This window comes from Echinops telfairi, unplaced genomic scaffold (assembly GCF_000313985.2).
Source record: "Echinops telfairi isolate 266 unplaced genomic scaffold, ASM31398v2 ScPeMD7_7474;HRSCAF=8512, whole genome shotgun sequence".
NCBI lineage: Eukaryota > Metazoa > Chordata > Mammalia > Afrosoricida > Tenrecidae > Echinops > Echinops telfairi.
The window spans coordinates 5,476,703-5,500,991 of record NW_022111378.1 but is presented as its reverse complement, the minus strand read 5'-3'; the positions used below and the strand labels follow the sequence as shown (position 1 = coordinate 5,500,991).

Sequence of the window (24,289 nt, the reverse complement as noted above, 5' to 3'; positions counted from 1 at the left end):
TTCTTACTGTGGGCGGCTCCCAGGGGACCATGTCCAGCAAAGTTGTCTGAGCTATGTCTAAAACAAAAGTTCCCTGTCATGCCTGGGCGGTGTGAACTCAACTTCACTCCTTCAGGCATCTCTTCCCCGACCTTCTTTCCTCCCAGGTGTGTTCTACATATTTGCCACTGGGAGGATGAGGCCGTGCTGCACTCGGTACATGCTGGCACCTCCACCACCGCATTACCACGCGGGCAAACACACGCTCTGAAGCCACGGGCGTCAGATGCCAATGGTTCCACTAGGGGAAGGTCAGGCAAATGTTGAAAGACTTTTCGAACCACATAGAAGACCCGCTTCCATGCAGTTACTTTTGGAGGCTAAGGGTTAATGCCGATGATAATTTCCACTGTTCAAATATTTTGAGCTCCCAATTTGGGAACTGCCTTCCTGGTTAATTGATGAGTGACACTAATCATAGCACGCGGTGATTTCACTCAATCACCTGTTTTATTCACCAGGCCTGGATGTGTGCATATGACTTTCAGATGCACCTAAAACAACAACAACAGTAACACCAAGATCAAAGGTATCCTCTAGGTAAAAGTGTTTTGTCACCAATGAAGGTTCACTAATGACGGCAGACTAAGTGACACACGCAGCCGCCAGAGGCATTCTGAGCAGTGGACACCACCGCTGGACATTGTTCTTCCATGACAGACATCTTGACAGACAATGTATAAGATCCATTAGGATACTAGATGGCATATTGGTTTCAAAACAAAACAAAATAGAGCCAAGCATACGACATCTAATCACACTGTGGAAAATATGAGTTAATTCACATAGCCTAAATGGAGAGGATTATTCTTCTAGACACAGTGCAATTGGTTTGTTTTTAGGTCTTTTGGAAATGCCAAATCAAGTTTCCAGCTCCAAGAAGCCTCCACTGGTGACAATCTGTGAGTCCCCCTGCGGAGTGCCTATGCCCACACATTCGCCTCCATCAGGCGACAGCTGTTTCAGGAATTAGGGTGGAGGTCTCTGCCGCCTCTGTAGTCTTTTGATGAAGAATTCCCTATGGCAGCTGTCTAAGCAGAACGGGGACAAGGGACAAGATTATTTTCTCTGCCTTATTCTTATCCTCGATGGGACTGGCCCAACTAGAATTTCCTTGCCCCCTAATCGGCTTTATTTTAATCATTTGATTTTAAAAATATTTTAAACTCATTTTTTAATAAGCGGGGATGTTTTCTCCTTGCTTAAGTTAATTCTATATGCACATTTAGCCTGAACCCACAAAGAAACCAACCATCACCATCTTCCCACGTGTGGGCTTCATGTTACCTGGGTTGGGGGGAGACATGGCTGCTACCCAGTACCCCAACTGTGGGGCAATGTAGGTCCACGTCTGCTGGCTGCCCTCTTGATGCACGAGCCCCAGTCCACTCTTCAGCCACGTTCCTGTGGGATGCAGGAAAACACATCAACTAAACGCACACGTAATAGGATTGGAGACGCCACTTTACATGCAATGGTTCTAACAAGCGAAGCTGTTAGAACGAGCCAGGAGTCACCCAGGGACTGCATATGGCTTACTGCAGAGAATCTAAAAACTTTCTGTCACGGAGTTTTCCCAAAGAAATTATTTTCAACCACATTATCAAACATCCCTCCTTCCAAACACAGGCTATTTTAGCAGGAATCTTTGGGTTTCAGAAGGGGAACAACGGCCTGATAGTGGGTGGAAGTGGAAAGAAGGTGGGAGATCTAGCACTGATGACCCTTGACCCTTCAACAAATAAGCACATTTCCTATCCTCAATCATAGACTGACTGTGTCCAAATCACATAAGCCAAAACCAAACCCACTGCATGGAGTCGATCCTGGCTCCTAGCGATCCCAGGGGACAGAGCAGAACTGCCTCTGTGGGGGCTTCTGAGGCTGTCGGTCTTCATGGGAGTAGACAGCTCCATCTTTCTTTGAGACACTTAGGGATATTAAAAGTACAGATCCCTTGGTGCTACCTTTTCTAATTCTGATCCAGTAGGCGCGTCTCCAACTCTCACTGTCATCCAGTCAGCGCTGACTCACAGCCACCCCTGTGGGTCCCCGAGACCCTCGCTGTTCACAGCGGGAGGAGAAAGCCCAGTCTTTTACCCGCAGAGCTGCTGCTGCTGCTGCTGCTTTCCAACTGCTGACCGCAGGGATTGCAGCCCAACACGTCGCCACGACACCACCAGGGCTCCTGGTAAGCTTGTCTGGGTGTTTCTAGAAGCCTCCCAGCGGGTCTCGATGCTGGCAACAGGTTCTAAGTCTAGGTCTATGCTCCTTCTGATAGGCCGTTAACAAAAACTCATATTTAATAAGAAGTGACGACTAAGTGCCACATCGTCATGACACCCCCATGCTAGATACAGGCATACCTCGGAGATAAGCTGCAGGCTCCGCTCCTGACCACCACAAGAGAGCAGATACGGTGATAAAGCAAACCACATGAATGCTTTGGCTTTTCTGTGCATATAAAAGTGATGTTTATGCTCAACTGTATTTACTGTGCAATATGAAATGCAATATAAATATTTACTGTGCAGTTGGACACACTGCGAGAATTACCAAAGTGAGACACATCATCAGGAAGCGAGCACTCATGGTTGGCCGATGGCCCTGACACAGGGTGGCCAGAACTGTTAGGTTCGAGCTCCAGGCCAAGAAGGGGTGGTACCCCTAGGTGGGTGTTACAACTGGACTGGCCCATCTATGCCAGGTGAATTTGATTCAGCCAATGGGATCGACCAGTATTGCCACCACGCCTCCCAGCAAAGCCCCTGAAATGCCAGAGGTTTTGCTCTGGGCGCTCTTTCCCAGGGGCTCTGACCCACAGTTCAGCGCGTTGGGGCTACACAGCCCCATGAGATTGTGTTCCATTTACTGTAGAACCTGAAACTGCTGCTAACGCTCATAAAACTCACCTGGACCACAAACCAGCCTTCCGCGTGAATTCTTTCTCAGGCCAAGCCAAGGACTGAGGTCTCTCTCCCCCTCGGGAGAGCGGGAGAGCGGGAGCTAACAGAACCCTTTGAACCCTGGATCTTGCAGGACAATAACAAAGCCCAGGGCAATAAAACGAGGGGTCTGAACAGAACTCAGAACTCTCCCAACCTTGTCACTAGGCGAAGTTGAATCGCCCCAGAGGGTTTCCATGGCTGCAATCTTTACAGAGGCGATGTCCTCCCACGGGGTGGCTGCTGGGGCCCAACTGTTGGCCTTTCAGACAGCAGCAGCCCAGTGCTGAATCGTGTCGCCGCGGCTCCTTACACCCACTGCACCAAACCCCAACCAAACTCGCTGCCACTGAGTCGACGCTGACCCACAGCGCCACCGCCGTAGGACAGGGTAGAACTGCCCCTGTGAGTTTCAGAGACCGTAACTCTTTACTGAGTAGAAAGCCCTGACTTTCTCCCAAGGAGGGGGCCGGTGGTTTCGAATGACGGCCAGTACCTTGCTCACCGCAGCCCCAGGCATAACAACTATGTCTCCAGGGCTCACGAGGGCCACACAGAGGAGAGATGGGGACGCTGAAGACCCGTGAGGTGCATTAACTCCTCCAGGCCTGTTGGACCTCGGGGCCGGTACTCGCCTTCCTCTCTACGGTGCTGCATTTTCTAGCAAGCCCTCCCGACTCTTGATTCCTTTTTTACCTTGGCAAGGTTTCTATGAGCAGATCCGGTGAGGAAGATTACCTTGCCAACGATGCTGAGCCCCGAAATGCACGCCTCGTACCTGGACACCACTTCCCTGGCTCACCTGCAGAGAACCTTGTGTTAAGGCTGTCAGCAGGAGGTAAGGGAGAATGTTGGCTCAGCCCTCCTAGAGCATCCCACGCCCCCCCTGACAGGGCGCACCCAGCTGTCAGCCACACACACAGCAGGCATCCTCTGCGCTGGCTCCTGGCCAGCTGTGCAGAGCCAAGGCCACCCACATGCCTCAGAGCTCACTCTGGCAACCATCTATTCCTGACCCACCCAGGTGACCCCGTGGGTGACTCTGTGGCACTCAAGCACAATTAACTGTGCACCCTCAGGCCTCCAAATCCCGGCCTTTCCTTAGGTACACACATCACTAAGGTGGCGCTAGTAGATGGTTCCTGCGCTAGAAGCAAACAATTTCCTGCGCTAGAAGCAAACAATACCTGGGCTGCTGCTTGGGCCAGCCAGTTGCCATAGCAACAGTCAAATGCAATAGGAGGAAGGGTGCCAGTGGTAAAGTTGCACCTCCTTCCTCTGCTCAAACAGCCACAAAACAAAGGGGGAGGTGGCTGTTAGCATGGGCTGGCATCCTCTGACCCTCCCAGCAACAAGGCGGATCTCTTTGCCTCTAGGCAATTTCACTGCAAATTAGGAGGTTCCTTAAATAAGTGTGGGAGTAAGGATGCCCAATTTGGAGTCACTTCTCCACGAATACCAGCCAAAGACGGTTTAGAAACTTAATAGCATCACTTATCTCTGCCAGGCTCCCGAGGAAGTAAAAGCATGAAGACATTTGCTACATTAAGGAAAGAGATGTTTCTGGGTTGGGTAAAAGTAGCCCTGGTGACACAGCAGTGAGGCGCTCACTGCAAACCAACCCCACGGCCAGTGGTTTGAATTCTCCAGTCATTTCTCAGGAGAACAAATTCTGGGAGGCTCACAGATGAGGGGGAAGTACTTTCTCCTATTGGATTGCCATGAGTCAGAATCAACGGGAGGCAAATGGCTTAATGGGTTTGTGGTGGGTCTTTAAGTTTCCATCGAGGTGGAGAATGGGTTTCAGCAACTGCTTCTACTTTCCCTGATCCTTGGGATCCTCGGGCTCTTTAGCTCATGGCTTGTATTCCAGACAGTCAGGTCTCTGTCAGCCAGGAAGTCTCAGGCTGGCCCTTCTCCCAGATCAAGTTCTTGAACCACTGCTCTTCAGATGGAGGGGATACTAGGTTAGGCCAAACAGGTCCCAGAGGACAAGGGGTGGAAGCTGGCGTCCTAGTTCCTGCTGACTCATGAGTAAATGACCTAACGTATCTCTGTGTTACACTGCTTTCTACAACACAAGGATATGCAGTTGGAAACAGACTTTTAAACTTTAGTAAACTACGTTTGGGTCAAGTTCCCAATGTGTTGCCGGGAAGATGGAGATGTGCAGATCATTACCAGAAAACAAATCCTAGGTCCACCCCGGAGGGGTCTGGTGGTGCCCGTGGGAGCCAGAAGGGTCACTGAGAGAAGAAAATGCATGTGCTTGGGGAAATGTGTCCCGGGGTGGGTGGGAGGAGGCTTCCAGGAGAAGTTCAACTTGGATGAAGAGGCTGGGTTTTGCGCATGTAGGGAGGTGGAAGCAGAGAAAAAGGAGAGGAGGACGCTTTAGAGCAGGATTGGGGAATGTTGACCTTTGGGCGTGAACTCATCAGTCCCAACTAACATCACGGGCCTCACCACAGAGAAGCAGTCCCAGCCATCATACCTGGGTGAGCTAGTGAAACGGTTGACCAGTATGGCCCTCGAATGATGTTATAAAAATCCAAAGGGCCCTTGGCAGAAAACAGACTCCCCATCCCTGCTCGAGAGGAAGGGGCTAGTGTGCACGAAAGTATGGAAAGCCTGGTGGGTATGGAAGATAAACTGGGATTGACAGGAACAGGGGATGCAGGGCCAGTGGGCAGGGAGCAAGCGGACTGAGGGTGCTCCTACTTTAGGGTCTGCCTGGGAAGGACTTCAAATTCCATTAGCAAAGAGAAGATCCTGGGGATAGAAGCACAGATACAATGTGATCAGACCAGCTTGTTCTACTTGTTGCTCACCAGCAACCCAGCCTCAGTTCTGCCTTGGTCAGTCTCTCCCCTGTCCTCACAGCAAACACAGTCCTGTACTCCCAGGCGGTGACTTTCCCTGCAAGTTGTTGGCCAACCTCCCATAGTTCTTCCCTTTTCTGAAAAATCTATCCATCTTTTGAGAGTCCAGTTACAGCTTGTGTCTCTCCTGAGGCCCTGCAGTACTAAAAGGAGCGGTGAATTCGCTGCATTCTGAGGGCCTGTTTTTCTGAAGCAGCCACTGTCCAAAAGTACACGGATAGTTGACATTGTTTTAATTCAAGGTCTTCCTTCCTGTGCTAGACCACAAGCAGCGTGGAGGTTGGCTTCCTTCTGTCTTCTTCTCTGCACCTAGAAAGAGCCAGGCAGCAAGGGTGCAATAACGCTCAGGAAGGAACAAGGGGCCGGCCCAGGTATAACTGGAGGTCTCCTCTCACCTGGCGCATGAGAGGAAGAGTCTGAAATAGGAGGAGGAAGCGCAGTAGCTGCCTAATTGCTTCTAAGAACCTCTTTTGCTGAGAGGCCCAGCTGGATCATGCTTGGTGACCATCCCTAAAAATTTTGATCAAAGAGTCTAGGTAAAAATCCTGCTCAAAAAGAGGGCCTGTGTGTACCAAAATCACAGAATTCCAGATTCTCACTGAATCCAGTCTTGCTGGAGCAAAACCTGGATCATCCCCACAAACGGTTGCCCCGAGATTACCTTTAACGCAGAAACTAACGTTAATCTTCTGGAAACCAAATAACAGGCTAAGTTATTTATAGTAAAGAGTACTTGCCTGGACCATCTCTTTGGAAGAACTCTCGGTGGGACCCAAATGACACCAAGTCAAAAAATCAGGCAGGAAGCTGACGAAGCAGTCGGTTCACATACAGAAACCAAAATCAAACTCACTGCCACGGAGTCGACGTCAACTCAGAGCAAACCCACAGGGCAGAGGAGAACTGTCCCCCTGCCTTTTGGAGACTGTACATCTTTACCAGAGCAGAAAGCCCACCTTCCCTTGGAGGAGGGGGTGATGGTTTCAAATCGCCTACCTTGCAGTGAGCAGCCCATCCCCTAACCTACCACCAGGGGGAGAAGGGTGACAATGGTTGTATAACCTTGAAGCATGTAGTCACCTTCACTTCACTGTACATACAGAAACTGTTGGAAATTTTCCCTGTAAATACTTTCAACAACAATTCAAAAAAAAACCCCAACAAAACCAAACAAACGAAAACACAAACAACCAAGGGTGGGAGGGAGAATGAATGAAAGCCAGACACTCAGTCAAAACAACATGTTAGCAGATGACCTGGGAAAAGCGGGGCGCGGCGGACGGGAAAGGCTTCCCAAAGGAGGGATGAGGAGGAGTGGGATCCCACCCTTCCCACGAGAGGGAACACAGCTAGCTGGGGAGCAGTCGTTTGTTTTGGTGTGAGATTTCTGTAAAACTGACACAGGTGTGGTGGGTACAGTGTGACGCTCTTTGGGGACTCAACAACCATGCTGTTACTGGCAGAAGCATTTCCAAGCTTTCCGGGGTTTTGTGGAAGGAAACAAGCTACAGGGAATAGGAGACTGAATGAGTGGTCTTAGGAACCCTGCTGCTCCTTGTGGAGATGCTGGGGCATGAGGACGTTTTCCCCACCCAGAGGGGACTCGCTGGCTGGGGGCGGCTGAGGGGGCTGACTCCATTCCTTTACTGGGGATACCGGGCAGCACACACACGAATGCTCGCAGCCTCCATGGTGTAACAGAGGGCACCTCTCATCCAGGGGGAGGCTCAGGCCAAATAAAGGAAGGTCTGGCTCTCCGGGCACACTGATGAAGCTCCAAAGCAAGGTCTTCTCTTGCCCCTAATAATTATTTTTATTGTTGCTGCTAAGAATACTGATTTTATTAACTTGAGATTTTACATTTATGACTACAGTAAGAAAAAGATCTATTGTCTGGTTAATTCGCACGATGTTGTTGCTGTTAGGGGCCATCAAACTGGTCTGACTCACAGCACCCTAAGGAGGTGAGCTGCAATGGAGGCGGGCACAGCTGAGCTCTGGCTTCCCTATTGCCAGGCGGGGGAGGCCCATCCTTCGTCCCCTATGCGGACACCAGCTGTTCCTGCCATGCCACTACTCACCTGTGCCACGTTTGATTATTCGCTGCAACTGCCAATAGAACTCACACAAAAGACTCACAATAAAGGGGGCTTATTAGGAAGTTAAAAGGTTACCACAAGTCAGCATCAACAAACGGGAAGGATACAGTTACTGGTCCCCTTGGCCAGCAGCCATGTCTTTCTCTCTGATTTTGTAGTTTCTCAGCTACGGATTCCTTGCCAGGCCTTATGGACCAGGAAGCCAGCCCACCTGTCACCCTATCCCACAGTTCCAGTCTTGGCCCAGACAAGGAGAAGTAACCCCATAGTCTCAGCGTTGCTGCTCTGAGTTTCCAAGCCACAGTCTCTGGTGCATCTGCACCGCGATCTTCAATGAGCTCTCCCAAGGTCCTCCAGGTTTCTCTCCTCACCACTGCAGCCTCCCAAATTGGCTCTTCTGTGTAGCCAGGGGGTGGTAATGATAGTGGCCAATCCCCTGAATTTGTGTTACACATCCTATTTACATAGTCCCACCCAATCATTTGGTGCAGGTTATAAGGATGTGGGTAGAGAGGTGTATTAAGGAATTTCACCCCAGCACACCTATGTACAACAGAACAAAAAACCTCCTGGTCTCCATCCTCACAACTGTTTTTATGTTTGAGCCTATTGTTGCAGCCACTGGGACAATCCACCTGTTCAAAGTTCGTTTTCACTACCCCTCCATTTTACCAAACATGATGTCCTTCTCCAGGGACTGGTCTCTCCTGACAACATGTCCAAGTACGTGGGACAGTCTTGCTAGTCTTGCCTCTCAAGAGCACTCTGGCTGTGCTTCTTCCGAGACAGATGTTTGTCCTGTTGGCAGTCCGGTACTTTTCTTCACCAGCACCATAATTCAAATACATGGCTGTACATCTAGCAAACTGCCAACGCGCGCGGCAAGCGTAACATTGATTTTAAGGATAAGGCCCTGTGTCAGTGTGGCTGGGTCACCGTTCCCAGGGGGTCGGCAGCTATGCAATGACTTGATGCGATCACCCTCCATTTTCACATCAGGCCAATGGGCGTTGGAACCTAGCCATGCAGAAAAGTGAGGAGTGGATGTACGCACAGCAGAACTACACCAATCCAACCGTCTATATGTGTACAACTCACGAACACCGATGACATGCTTTGAGTTGTGCAACCAGTCGCAGTCCCCTTTTGGAGTTCTCCCTCCCTCACTAATATAAACTCACTGCCACTTTTAGTTCCTATCTCATCCCTGGCGATGCTGTGTTCATATGGATTTGTTTTGAAGAGCACAATGGTCAGAGCAGAGATCATCATCATCCATAATAATAAATAAAGCAGACTTTAATAATTAGGCTAAACGACTGTTTGGTTTTAATGATTCTGGGAAGCTATTTGGTTTAATGTTCCCAAGGCCTTCTCCATCGTTCTCCAGCCTGTCTGAGGCCACTTGGACTGGGGCCACAATTACTCAGTGGTTCAAAGAGATGTGGCCTCCAATGCCATATTAGTAGCACAGTTGGGTTCTATCCTCCAGTCCACTCCCTCCTTGCCCTTCTGTTTGCCTTGCTCCAAGCTACTCCTTCCCAGCCTTTCCCCCGGCTGTCCCCCAGCACTCTCCTCACTGTCCTCTGTACACGCAAGCAACTGAAACGACGGCGGGCCATCCACTGGCCCGAGGTAGAACTACCTGGACACGGCGGATGGCTGGCGCTGTGCCGGTAGAGCCCTGCACCCAACCCCACTCACGCCAGCCAGACGTCTTGATAACTCAGAGCCACGATCATGATCACCTACGAGGCTCGCTCCAAGATTCCAGAGCCCTTTGCTTCCTACTGAGCTTGGTAGGAACGTTTGCTCTTTGGCGAACCGCTCCTACCCACTCCTACATTTGCTTCCCATGCTTTTCTTCCCTACTTGGCCACAGCTGGCTGTTGCAAATGTTCCTATTGGCAGCTCTGTCCTCTACCCCACCCTGACTTCCCACCGGGGACAGTCTGCTGCTGGGAAAGAGGGAACCCACCTTATTAAAACGGTGCCTGGTATCGGGAGCGTAAGCAGGTGAGGGACTACAGAAAACAACCAACAAGCGAATAAACACATACGGACCAGTGACATTCTGAATCCAAGTTTAGTCCTGTGCCTCTCCTACACCCTCAGGTCATTTTCCTCTGGGTACCACTACACCTCATGAAGTGGAACGATGGAGAGATGTTTTTATACGGGAATAACCGGTCGAGCTATCATCCTAATCTTTTGAAAAATGAGTTCGTTGCATACACAACTGACAGGGTTCACGGTGTATAAAGCAACACAAGTTCTTACTTTGGAAGTTCCATTTTACCACAATGAGGATCACCTACAGAATAAAGGTAAGGGTGAACAGACTACATCTCACGCTCATTTGGGACTCTGATGGGGCCTCCTAGCAAACACTCAGGTGTTCCCTGCGTAAGCGGTTGGTTACCAAGATGCAAAGCAATCAGCTTTTCTTTGCAAGATATAAAGAAAAGTAAGTTTAAAGATTTACAAATGGCTGTCAAAGGGGTAAAATAACTTTAAAAGTATGAACAAACCCCCCACCCCCCAAACAAGGTTTGCCTTGAATATAGACAAAAGGGCCCAGATTTACTCTGCCTTTCATGCCTGGCACGATTATTTTCCCTGGAAACCCCCATTTTAGCAGCCAAGCTACCTCATCACAACATCTGGTAATGAGCAGGGAAAACTTGCTATTATGAATACTATTTATTTTGAAAAGGAAACCATAAATGAAAGCCCACACGTTAGCAGATTATAAATTGAGGCTGACGCCTGGCACATTTGCCAAACGTTTACACACACGTTACTGCTCTTTTCCTGAGAGATTTGTTACCGGGACAAGAAGACCTTAGGATGCTGGGCAGATGAGAGCCCGGCACTGTACCAGAGAACAGGGACCCTGACCACACAGACAACGTGCCTGGAATAAAATTCATCCCACATGCGCACTCTGGTTCGGCTGCTTCTTCCCGGTGTGAATTTAGGACATGCTGAGGGTGGAACTGGAGGCTGGTGTGTCCTTAATGACATTGTGTCCCTGGCCCTCTCCTGGCGCAGCCGGGTTGACATCGCCTTTGTTTGGTCAGTGCGGCTCAGAGAGAGAGACCCCAGAGGACCGTGTAGAACTGCCCCCGTGAGTTTCCAAGGCTGGCACAAACAACCTCCTTGTTTAAGGGACTTGTGGATAGTTTTCTATTTCGAACAGCTAACATATTCTAATGGATAGCATTTTTTCAGAAAAGGACATTTCTGGAAATAGCCTTTTCCAGAAAGAGGCTCAGGTGAGTTTTACAAGATCTGCGAGGAGCTGGAGAAATTGACTTCAAAATTGTTTTATCAGTTAAAAGCTGATGGTTCATACCTTTCCATTCTTACACCTGAATTTCCAACGGGACAGACTTGGGGGCATTTATGGGGAGAGGAGAGGGTACCCTGTGTTAGTATACGCTTGAAGTCAGAATGGTAGGATAAGTGTAGGCTTATCGGCTTCTCAGCTGACAGCTCATAGTTTTCTACTTCCTTGGGCGGTGATGGCCCAGGCAGGAAAGGGAGGATGACGTGGGTGTGAGCTAGTTTAAAGAACAAGCTTCTAAGACAGCAGTTCTCAACCTGTGGGTCGTGACCCCTTTGGGGGTCAAACGACCCTTTCACAGGGGTCACCCAATTCACATAGTAGCAAAATGACAGTGATGAAGTAGCAACAAAAATAATGTTATGGTTGGGGGTCACCACCACATGGGGAACTGTATGAAGGGTCGCGGCCTGAGGAAGGTTGAGAACCGCTGCCCTAGAGGTCTGTCCATCTCAGACGCACACGGAGTGCTTAACGTTAAATGGGTATCACCATTTCTAATCATAGCACCGGCCCCAGATCCCCGAGTACAGGAGATTTTTCCAGAAGTGACTCACTTTTAGGGTCGTTCATATGTATTTCTCATGAACTATATAACTCCACGCTAATTCTCTACCAACTACGGAATACCGTAGTACTGAAGTCTGAGACCGTTGGATTTCATGCCTTAACAAAGCTGGCACAGGATCAGCTTTTTAAAATCTCACAGCCCTTGGCCACATTCATCCGTGTAGCAGAAACAATAACAACTTTTATGATATCCTGGACTGGCCTTTTATCCTAAATTAAAGTTCACGCCTTTGAACAGCTAAGTTTCCTTCTCTGGACTTATTTTTTCCCCATGAGATTGATGGGGAATAGACATTCCTGGTTAATTATATGGCAAATTATTTGCCTGGAGATCAATTGTCTACTGGTTCTTGTTGAAAACAATTAAACTGAAGAGTACAAGTTATGTGCAGATGACTAGATTCTTATAGCTTTGGGCAAGTCTATTTCAGGACAGATTTCAAAAAGGAAAAAAAAAGGACAACTCATTATAACCAATGACTGCCTGGTCAGAGCACAAAACCACAGACAAATTCATAGAAATTAAAAACAGGTAGGAATCCTTCAATCAGCTGCAACATATTTTCCTGGTGACTCTACATGTGGACTTCTCCAGATGAAACACACAGAAATCAGATTGGCTACATTGGTGGAAAGAAACAATGGAGAAGTTCAAAATCAGCAGCTAAAATGAAGATCATCCAACAATCATTGCAGCAGTACATTGACAGGGAGCTTCCAGAGCTTCAGGTAAGATTCAGAAGTGACTGTGGAACAAACGCTATCATTGCTGATGTCAGATGGATCTTGGCTAAAAGCAGAGAATACCAGAGAGGTTGACTTGTATTTCACTGACTACGCCAAGGCATTCTTTGAGAGAAATGGGCATTCCAGATCATTTAATTGTGCTGGTACAAAACTCGTACATGAATCAAGAGGCAGTTGTGTGAATAGAACAAAGGAGTATTGCATGGCTTAAAATCAGGAAAGGATTTTATCAGTTAAGGTGATATCCTCTCACCATACTAAGACAATTTGTATATTGAGCAAATAATCAGAGGGGCTGGTTTCTATGAAGAGGAGTGTGGCATTAGGATCAGAGAAAGGCTTATGAGCAGCCTTCGATACACAGATGACACAACTTTGCTGAAAGTGAGGAGAACTTGAAGCAATTGCTGATGGAAAGGCAGGATCACAGCCTTCAGTGTGAATTGTAACTCGATGTAAGGGAAACCCACACCTCACAACGGGACAACAGGTCACATCATGATAAACAGAAAAAAGCCTTCTAGTGGTCAAGGATTTAATCTTGTGTGGCTCCACAGTCAATGCTCATGGAAGCAGTGGTCAAGAGATCAAACGGCACTGGGGTCAATCTGCCGCACGAGAACCCTTTGAAGCGTTGAAAAGCAAGACGGCACTCTGAAGACCATGGAGCGCCTGACCCAAGCCCTGGTATTTTCAATCACCTTATCTGCATGAACGCTGGACCCTGAAGAAGGAAGACTGAAGAAGAACGGAAGCATTTGAATTAAGGTGCAGGTGAACCGGAAGCATTTGAATTAAGGTGCAGGTGAACCGGAAGCATTTGAATTAAGGTGCAGGTGAACCATATCCAAAGTACCGAAGGCTGCCAAAAGTACAAACAAATATGTCTTGGAAGAAAAGCAGCAGGCATGCTCTTTAGAAGCAAAGATGGGGAGACATTGTTTCATGTACTTTGGTAGGTTATCAGGAGAGATCGGTCCCCCAGAGAAGGACATCGTGCTTGGTAGAGAGGCAGCAAGAAAAGGGCGTCCCTCACCCAGATGGACTGACACGTGACTGGAACTTGAGCTCAAACATAAGAACAATTGGGCCGGCTATCCAAAGATATAGTGTCTGGGGTCTTAAAGGCTTGAAGGTAAACAAGCGGCCATCTAGCTGAGAAGCAACAAAGCCCACATGGAAGAAGCACACCAGCCTGTGTGATCATGAGTGCGTCAATGGGATCAGGTATCGGGCATCAAAGAACAAAAAAATCCAATCATTGTGAATAAGGGGGAGTGCAGATTGGGGACCCAAAGCCCATCTCTAGGCAACTGGACATCCCTTACAGAAGGGTTGTGGGAAGGAGATGAGCCAGTCAGGGTGCAGTATTGCACCGATGAAACATATAACTTTCCTCTAGTTCTTCAATGCTTCCCCGCCTCCCCCCACTATCATGATCCCAATTCTACCTTACAAATCTGGCTAGACCAGAGATGCACACTGGTACAGATAGCAACTGGAAACACAGGGAATCTAGGACAGGTGAATACTTCAGGACCAATAATGAGAGTAGAGATACCAGGAGGGTCAGGGGAAGGTGGGGGAGAAAGGAGGAACTGATCACAAGGATCTACATACCCCCCCCCCCCGAGGCAGACAAAAGAAAAGTGGGTGAAAGGAGACATCAGACAGCGTAACACATGACAAAATTATAATAATTTATAAACTATCAAGGGTTCGTGACGGAGGGAGGGTGAGAGAGGGAGGGGGAAAATGAGGAGCTGATATCAAGAGCTCAAGAATGATGATGGCAACATATGTACAAATGTGCTTGACACAATGGATGGGTGTATGGATTATGACAAGTGTTGTACGAGCCCCCAATAAAATGATTTATACATATAAGAAAAAGAACCATTGGGAGGACGGGCCAGGACTGGACGGTGATTCATTCTGTTGTACACAGGGCTGCTTTGTGTTGGGACTGACTTGTCAGCACACAACAACAACAACAAGACAGCTTCTTTAGGTTTCGGAAGCTGTAAATTGTCACAGGAGCAGAAAGCCTGTCTTTCTCTAGTGGAGACTAGCAGGCTTAAACCGCTAGTTTTAGGGTTCGCAGCCCGACGCATAACCATCACACCACTAGAGGGTTTCCAAGGCTGTGAGTCTTCAGAAAAGCAATCTCAACTTCCTCCAGTGGAGGGGCTGTGGACGGGAATGATTCATGGATGGTTAACAGCTCAACAAGGAGTCCACCACGCCGTGAAGACTCCCCTCGAGCAGCGATGTTCTAAATTACTCCCACGAGTGTGCTCCTGTGTGTGTGTGTGTGTGTGTGTGTGAGACCTCAGGAATTAACGCCACTTCCCATAAGTTGTCATTGTGCATCCTTTGGGCAGCCAATGGGTGAAGCAGCTTTAGAGATCTTTCTATTCATGGAGTAATCCAGTCAACGGCAGCTCCAGGCCTGGGAGTAGGTGAATTCACAGGACTGCAGAAGCTAAGGAGGTGGGAGTCCCTTGGTAGTGGCAACAGCTCATGTGCTCAGCTGCTCAGGACTGGGCGTCGGAGTTTGACTCAGAGGGGCCTTGGATAAAAAGTCTGATGATCCACTTCCCACACACAGGAAATTTGCCACGAGTGGGTGTTATGAACCAAATGGTGTCTCCCAAAATGTCATGTAAATTCTACGCCCTGTGTTTGTGGAAAGGAGCCCCGGGGAGCAATGCGAAGCTGTCCAAGGATGTTGATGCCGATGCCGTAGCCGCTGGGACGGAGAGCCCGTGGCAGGTCCCGGCAGTAAAGACGACAGCTGTGTAAAATGGGCAGGCCTGCTGTGAAATATCGGTTGCTATGAGCGGGAGTCAGAGCACTCCAAGGCGGGAATTTGGATTTTTCGTTTCCATATTTGTGGATGCAGTCCCCTTTGGGAATAGGCTGTTCTTCGTTATGTGAATGAGGCCATCATCGGTGTAGGGTGTGTCCTCTACCAAACCACATGTGGGGATTTGTGCAGAGTAGGCACAAAAACACAGCAGGATACATGGAAGACGGCGGCTGCCGGCCAGGTCAGGATCACCAAGAAACCAGGGGACAGAAGCGGCAATGGCCTCAGGGAGTAGAGAAAGAACGGCTCCTACCATAGCCTGTGCCTTACATTTGGACTTCTTAAACGGCGAGGAAATAAATTTCTGTTCCTTGCAGCCACCCTTCGTAGCATTTCTGTGAGAGGAGGGCTGATTTGATGACAGCTGGTTTGGTGTGCCAGGCAGGTTATGAAAACGAACAAGGTGTAGCTGTGCCCTTGCTTAGTGGGGCAGTGCCACTAAGAGCAATCTGCCGCCGCCCACTAAGCAGGTCCCAACTTGAAGACCACTGCGCTAACTGCTCTCTCTGCCCAAGACAGTCCCCTGGTTAGGCTCCCAGGGGTCTTTAGGACGGCAGCTCAAATGACACTACTCCACAGGCTCTGACCAACCAGTCACACAATCATAGCAACACAATGATGAACTGTCCTAGAGTAGTTATGCGCAGGAGCCCTGGTGCTGTTGTGGGTTAAGCCTTGGGCTGTTGACCACACGGAGAAAAAGGACTGACTGTCTGCCCCCATCATATTTAATCTCGGAAGCCCTAGGGAGCCGTCTGCTCTTCCTGTCAGGTCACTATGAGTCGGAATCAACTTGACAGCAGTGGGGCTTTCAGTACTTAGGCTAGCGAAGGAAACTGGCTGGTGGTCTGTCCCTCTCTTCCAGAACAAAAGCTGCCTAATTAGGGGACTCTTCCTCGACACCACTGTCATGCCCTATCCTCCAACCCTAGCAGAGAATCAATGTAAGCACAAGGAAGATGCCCAGCAAATGTATGCTGATCGGATGCACTGTTCTAATCTTTTCAAGAGAAGCAAGTAATAGAATTCCACGGGAAGCCTTTCAATATTTAATGCTGGCAATAAATTCAAGCACAACAAACAAACAAATATCCCCCAATCGACGGTGTGAGCCAAGGGGAACACATCTGGGAACGGGTTTTGTTTCTCCTTCCCAGATCTCGCCCATGATCCTATGAAGTCGCATTAAATCTTGGCACCGGGGCAGGAATGCACAAAAGAATCTAATCTGTTGGCAGAGAGAGAGTTTGGAGTTTGAAGAAAAGAATATTTTGTGACCCCGCACTCCCACTCCCTAATACACCATGGCTGAGCACTGAGCACTGAACCGCACGGAGCGTAGGCCTCTTACTGATAAAGAGAGAGGAGACCCCCCCCTGTCTTACTGATAAAGAAAGAGGAGACCTCTCTGGCTTACAGGTGGTGGTTGGTTTTTTTTTTTTGAGAACAGAACTGACCAAAAAAAAAAGTGTGTTAATAATAGTAACACCACTTTTATGAACAGAAAGAAGTTCTACTGAATTACTAGTGGGGGGAAGCAGCTTTTCCCAAATGCTCTGAGTTCTACCTCTATTTTTCCTTTCTTATCAATTCAGGCACACTGCAAACTGTGTTTGAAATGGTTGGGCTCACCATGCTCAGCCACATTTATTGGGGGACAAGGAAGAAAAACCTTATGAAGCTTTGTGGAACCCTTCAGGGCAGCCCATTCTGTACTTGCAGAGTTTGCTCGGAGTGCCTCTGTGCGCACCAGTGCACACACATATTTTTAAAGAGCGTGATTCAAGGACCAAAAAGAACTGTGATATTGGGAACCTCATAGATGCCAGGAGCTTTCTGTACTTTACCTCACATTTTACACAGCCTGACAAGGTAGGGATTGTAGATATATCCCTTTTTTTGGCAGTGAGAAACACTAATCTCTAAGATACTAGTCATTTGCTCAAAGTCAGGTTCAGCCTTAAAATGGCAGAACTCAAGAGTATCAATGGAGGTGCACATACCATCTATCTAAATACTTGAACACTACAGAGCAAGCTATCCAAGTGTTCAATGAAAACATTCTACCCTCCCACAGCACCTCTGCAATGATCAAAGGGCACCGTTCCACGCTGGCACATGGTCCTTGAAGGAGAGCTGGCTTGCTTTTCAATGCAGTCTGGGCACTCGGCTGTGGACGTGTAACCCACACAGTCCATTGGCCCACAGCCATTTCTGGAAAAGGGGTCCTGGAAGCATGTGCAGGCCTGTTTGACCAGGGAAATCAAGGTCTTGGGCACCTGGAGGATGCTCTAGAACACACCCCTGTGGGTCAGCAGATAAGGTCTGCACACAGTTGGATGAGGTCAGAGTGAGGTGCTTTGAAATGGGGAGCAAGGACAGGGGCCTCTCTTGCTCACTCTACAGGTGTTGCTGCCCAAGGGGCATAGCTACTAGGAGGGAGAGTTTCAATCCCCAAAGTAAAATGACCCATCTAAAGGGTTTCCCCAGTTAGGCATATTTCTCTAGGATTACATTAGAATGCTGACACAGTTGTGCCTACAGTGGCTACTAGACCAAGGCTGTCTTTCATTGCAATGATTTGCAGATCTGATCAATGTATAAGCCTCTTTAACAACAACAAAAATCTATGAATGTTGTCTCCCCGCCAAAAAATAACAAGGGGGCTTCAAAGTTTGTGGAAAAAGGATTTGTATGATAATGGAAAATCCCCACAAACTTCCTGACGCTCCCTTGTTTGTGGTACACTTGCTCTACTATGAAAGAGTTTATAGAGTTTTGATGCTAGCAGACAGCTAGGCTCGCTCACTAGTGCAAGATTTGCTCCGTCCACTATTATTCTTGTATTCCTGCTTTACGCAAATGAAAAAGTATGGCCTATTCTGACCATTCAGGACCCTCGGTGGTACACTGGCTAAGTGTTTGGCTGCTAAGCAATACGTCTGTGGTTCAAGCCTATCAGCCTTGCCACAGAAGCGGAGACTTGGTTTGCCTGCCACAGAGAAGAGAGCAGAGGAAACCGTACGGGCAGTTCTACTCTCGCATCATGTGTAGCTGCTATGAGTCGGAATGGCCTCAATGACAAACAACAACAACATCCTGAACGTTCAAGGTGATTCAGGAATTGGGCAGCCAGCCAGGATATTGGAAACATGGAACCACCGCTAGCTATGGGCACCGACCAGTCAGAGTGGATGCCGGAAGACTACTGGGTGTATATTGACCTTGGGGGAGATTCAAAACCCAATCAAACTCACTGTCCCCAAGGGACCCTCTCTTGGGGTTCTGACACTGGCAGTCTTTATGGGAACAGACAGCCTCTGCTTTCTCCCAAGGAGCAGCTGACGAGTGTGGACCGCCAACCTTGAGGTTAGCAGTCCTTCGCCTCAGAGCCAGACCCACAGTGCCACGCGGATCCTCTGGGAGAGATGGGAGATGGTACCTTGAAAGATGCTAAGATTTCACTGTCATGGTCCTCTCTTAAGTCATGCTTCAAAAACAGCACAAAGAAATGAGGGGAAATAACAGCCACGCTGAGGATAATCCTAGCTAATATGTAGAGAGCTCTTTACCAAGAGCCAGACACTGCTCAGGGCTCCCCACGGGCAAGCGTGTTACCTGACAGGCGCGACTGCCATCCTTACTGGCTCACACGGCTGAGAAAACGGAGGCACAGAGAGTTCCACTCGCCAGCTGAGAAGTCACTCTGCAAAGTCCAAGCTGACTTCCCGGTCGCTTGCTGTGTTATATGCTGATGACATTTCTCATCCGAATGCTATTAAAGAAGTCCCCGGGCAGGGCAAATGGCTAAGCAGTCAGTTACTAGCCCAAAGTTTGGCAGTTCAAACCTATCCAGAGACACCTGGGAAGACCAGTGTGGTGATCTACAAGGTGACAGGCGGAGCGGTTGTGCCCTGCACCTGTGGGGCCACCACGAGCTAGAACTGCGATGGCCATTCCTGACAACCACGAGGCTGTGACGTCTGAAGTCAGCGTACGCGACCTTCAAATTTATAAAGAAAATGTTCGTGTGCAAGGTTCAGTGAGGAAGACCCTCAGGCCATGGGCTGACCCCAGTGGTTGCAACAATGAACTCAAACACAGCAATGACTTTGAGGAGGGCTCGGGGTGGGTGGTGTTTTGTCTGTTGTCTATAGGGTCTACTTGACCGCACCCACTGTCAAGGACCGCAATGGGGTAACAGAAACCTGGTGAAGAGCACTTGACTGTGAAGTCAATGATGGCAGCTTTATCAGCCTTATTGTTTTTGAACCAGGCAGATGCTAGAATGAGTACCCCGCTACAGCACTTAAAATTCCAGGCAGCGTCCCAGCAGGGCAAGACCCTGAAGGCCAAATGGTGATGGAGAAAAGCCAAGAGGAGGCAGAAACAAAAACCTCAAACAACAACAAACAACCTGCCACAGGTAATCCACAGTGACTGACAATCCCATCAGTGAGCCCTCCAGAACCAAACCCACTGCTAGCGAGTCGATTCTCACTCACTCACTCACTCACTCACTCACTCACTCACTCACTCACTCACTCACTCACCCTGTGAGTTTCAGAGACTGTCATTCTTGGCGGGAGTAGCTGCTGGTTGTTTGAAGCCATTGACCTTGTGGGAAGCAGCCCAATGCATTACCAAGAATGTCGAGTGTGAACGTTCCTCCTGAAAGCGTCAATCACAAAACAAGACGCAGTTCTCTTTTCAAAAAACCCAGCTACACGCTCTACACTCAAGGCTGCAAAAGGTGGCAAGATAGCCATTTGTCAAGTTTGCCCCCAAATGCTGGTGATCAATCCAAGCGTGGGGAACCTTAGTTCTCTAGAGTGTTACTTAAAAAACCCAAAACGTAAGGAAAGGATTTCATCAGAACAAAAAATCTTACCATTGTGAATGATGCGGGGAATGATGCGGAGTGGAGACCCAAAGCCCATTAGTAGGCCACTGGAGATCCCCTTGCAGAGGGGTCTCGGGGAGGAGACGAGCCAGTCTGGGTGCGATGTAACAATGATGAGAAATACAACTTTCCTCTAGTTCCTAAATGCTTCCTCCCCGCTCCCACTACCATGACTCGAATTCTACCTTGCAAGTCTGGCTAGACCAGAGGATGTACACTGGTACAGATAGGAACTGAAAATACAGGGAATCCAGGACGGATGAGCCCTACAGAACCAGTGGTGTGAGTGGTGAAACAGGGAGGGTAGAGGGAGAGTGGGTAGGAAAGAGGGAACCGATTACAAGGAACTATATGTGACCTCCTCCCTGGGGGACGGACAACAGAAAAGTGGGTGAGGGGAGACGTCGGACAGGGCAAGATATGACAAAATACCAATTTATAAACTATCAAGGGCTCATGAGGGAGGGGGGAGTGGGGAGGGAGGGGAAAAATGAGGACCTAATGCCGGGGGCTTAAGTGGAGAGAAAATGTTTTGAGAATGAAGTACAAATGCGCTTTACACAATTGATGTGTGTATGGATTGCGATAACAGTTGTATGAGGCCCTAATAAAATGTTTTAAAAAAAAAGTGCCTCTGAATCACGACCACGAAATAACAGCCAAACTCACTGCCACCGAGTTGACACCAACTCAGAGCGACCCTGGGCGAGCCGAGAGTTGCCCGTGGCTTCCCAAGACTGTGGATCTTCACAGAAGCAGAACGCCTCCTCTCTCGCCCACAGAGCAGGGCGCAGTTTCACAGAGCCATTAGCAGTGCGATGCTTAACCCGCAAAACCACCAGGCCTCCAGCCCAGCGCCTGGCATGATTTTCTGAAGATCTTTTTCCCCTTTCTCCTCCTTTCGGCTATGAATACAAGAGAGGCTTCACAATGCTTCGGAATGGATGGATATGACAGGGTCTATTTATTTTTTGAGTTGCTAGGCAACATCGAAAAAACAAATGTCCATGTTCTGAGATCACTCCGTGGTCACTCGCTGTGCGCATGTGACACTGCCTGCAGCCACTGGGACATCAGGAATGAGGCACTGCGAACTCTGCCCTGCTGGTTTCCAGTGGCAGCCCGGAGACGCCACCTGGGAACTGAGTTCTCTGGCAGGCAGGGCAACATGGGCTTGTCGTTGACCCAGTGCAAGATCTGTGCCTTCCGATCTCTGCTATCCATCACTACAATCAGCAATTTTTGCAAAAGAAAAAAAATTACTGCCACCTCTCCCTACATATTCACTGGAAATCTAGTTCACTTCTGTGCACAGTTTTATCATCTGGGAAAGCAGAGACTACCTCCATGGGGGTTCTTTTGCTGTTGCTTTGAAATAGCCTTCAGACCTTTTTCAGTGATTCTAAATCCTGAGGATCTAGTGACAGTATACGTAGCTAGGGGGACCTGCTTCCTTTCTTTGTTTAATACAAAGAACTCCACTTACTCTTTTTGAAAAACTAACTGATGCACGTGGCTGTTAACGTGATATCACAGTTAACCGAGTAAAGAAACCACCCCCTTTTTGTTCTAACTTTTGCCCACACCCTGGAACAGTTCATTCTTCCCACCCAATCATGACATTTCAGCATTCCATCGTCACCTTCCATCTAGACACGTGGCTTACAGCAGTACAGAGAAAACGGCGATCCAGTAATGTGGCTTTCATGTTTCTTAAAGTCACAAGTATAATTTAAGGCTTTAAGAATCTCTGGCCCTCAAAACACATTAAACTGGTGGTGGGGTGGGGTGGGGGAGAAGAGCATTGTAAATTCCCATTGTAAATCAAGCTCCCCCTTCACGAACAAGCTGGTCACGACTTACCTACAAGGATGAATTCCGTGAGTACAGCATCAGCAGACAGTTCACCCTCTGAAGCTGAGACAGAGCCACCGCAGGCCAATTACGACTCGGTATTTGGAGTGCCTGACACGTATGCACCATACATGATAAGAAGCTGCTGCAGTAACCACCATCTCTATAGCAACCCGCATACACGCTCCACGCTGCTTTGGGGGAAGGCCGTTAGAACTGGATGCTCCAATGTGGCTTCCCTCCAAGAATATACTATTTTATTCTTGTCCCCTTAGGGGATCAGAGGATTCAAACCAAGTAACCCGAGTGATCACTAAACAGCAGACACTGAATCAAAAATACAATCTGAAGTCTTGACCTCTTTGCTCTACTACTCCATGCCAGTGGGCCACTTTAATGCAAGCCACTGACCTGGTTTGCTTGTTCATAATTGGTCATTCCCTAGGGCAACAAGTCAGATCTCAGTCTGACAACCCTGTACACCACACAGCCATCTGCTGTCCCAGTTACAGGTTGCAGAAAGAGCAAATGTCTGGAAAAGCAAGCTGATAGAAAACCCCCTTCGTAGAAAACCCTGGTGCAGACCCAGGCACCAAGACCCAGCCAGCTCCATCAGGGAGGGAGAGCTGCCTCTATCTCAGGCGCCTCCCACACAGGGCTGAACAGAACGCGTGTATCCGGTGGGAACCTTGGGAATGGATAAGAAAGCTGAACAGTGAACAATGTGGTAAACCCAACCAATGCCACTCATCGGGGGGGCTGTTGAAAAATGCCCACTGCTTTCCTACATGCTTACCACAAGAAAAACAACCTCTTTTTAAAGAGTGTCTATATTCACATTACCGCATTCTCTCAGACTCCCCGTGACACCTCGGACACAAGACACCGACACTATTTCCAAAGGAGAGCGAGCACAGTTGGAAAACCGCACGTAAAAGACCTCTGTTAACTCCCTGAAGGAAGACGTATCCACTGCCCAGAGCCATCGGCCACTCCATGAACACAGGTGGCATTTTATCCAAATAGCTTCGTGCACTTACTGCAGCAAACAGTTGGACTGGAGTATATGAAGCAAGTTGGGCTTCTTACAAACAATCATGTTATTGAGGGTGCATGGACCAAGTAGCCGTTATTCTGTGCAGCATACTCAACAATAGGGTTAATCTATGAGCCTATCGGTAGATGCTGAGATGCAAATCTCTACATTCTCGATTCTTTGTCAGTTCAAAGGAAAAAAGAAAAGAAGACTGTGGCCAAGAAGCCAAAATGAAAACCCAGACCATTGACAGGATCAACTGGTGACCTCACCTCTCCAATGGTATTTGCAAGGGTGTACCGCCGTTTCTCTCCTAAACGTAGACTTTTACTTAGTCAGCAGCCACGGGATGCAGAATCCGAGTTACCGTTGGATTTATCATTTAGGTATAAGAATGACTGAACTATGCAAGAATTTCATCTTTCTCTATAGGGTTTGAATCTTAACTATCGGCAAAATGCAGGATGACTGTGATGGTTAGTTTTATGTGTCAATTTGAGTAGGCAGTAATTAATCAAACACTAGTCCAGGTATTTCTTTGAAGGTATAGTGTACACTGTTAAATTTGTTTACTATATCGAAAACATTTTTAATTGAGTTCCTGGTGAATGTTTACGTAGATAATTAAGTTCCTATTTAACAATTTCAACATATACAAGGGGATTCCAAAAATATGGAACAATTCCATTACCTTTTAAGTGCCTTTTCCCACCAGTGTTTTGAAGCCCCCTCATATGGTTCAGTGACATTATGTTTCCCACGCTGGTCAATATTTATTCGAATTATTTCTCTTGAGGTTTTTCTGTTTCCATGTTCACGGATTAGTCTCAAATGTGATCACACACACACACACACACACACACAGAACTTGGCCTGACTATATATATTAGCACTCATATTTATTTTATGAGTTATCTGTTATTTTGTTGAAGGTGACCCCTGGAATTAGTTTCAGTTGAAAGTTTAAAGGGTATCTTTTTTATATATTGTGAAATA

At 48.2% G+C, this 24,289-nt stretch overlaps 1 protein-coding gene across 1 annotated transcript in view; it reads right to left on the bottom strand.

Annotated features, from left to right (window-relative positions):
- The window catches only part of FAM171A1 (family with sequence similarity 171 member A1), a 120,931-nt gene that overhangs the window by 4,370 nt on the left and 92,272 nt on the right, over nucleotides 1-24,289 (bottom strand). Inside the window, exon 7 of the mRNA XM_045285630.1 lies at nucleotides 1,327-1,443. Within this exon, the coding sequence (XP_045141565.1) occupies nucleotides 1,327-1,443 (117 nt within the window). The remainder of the gene's footprint in view (nucleotides 1-1,326; nucleotides 1,444-24,289) is intronic.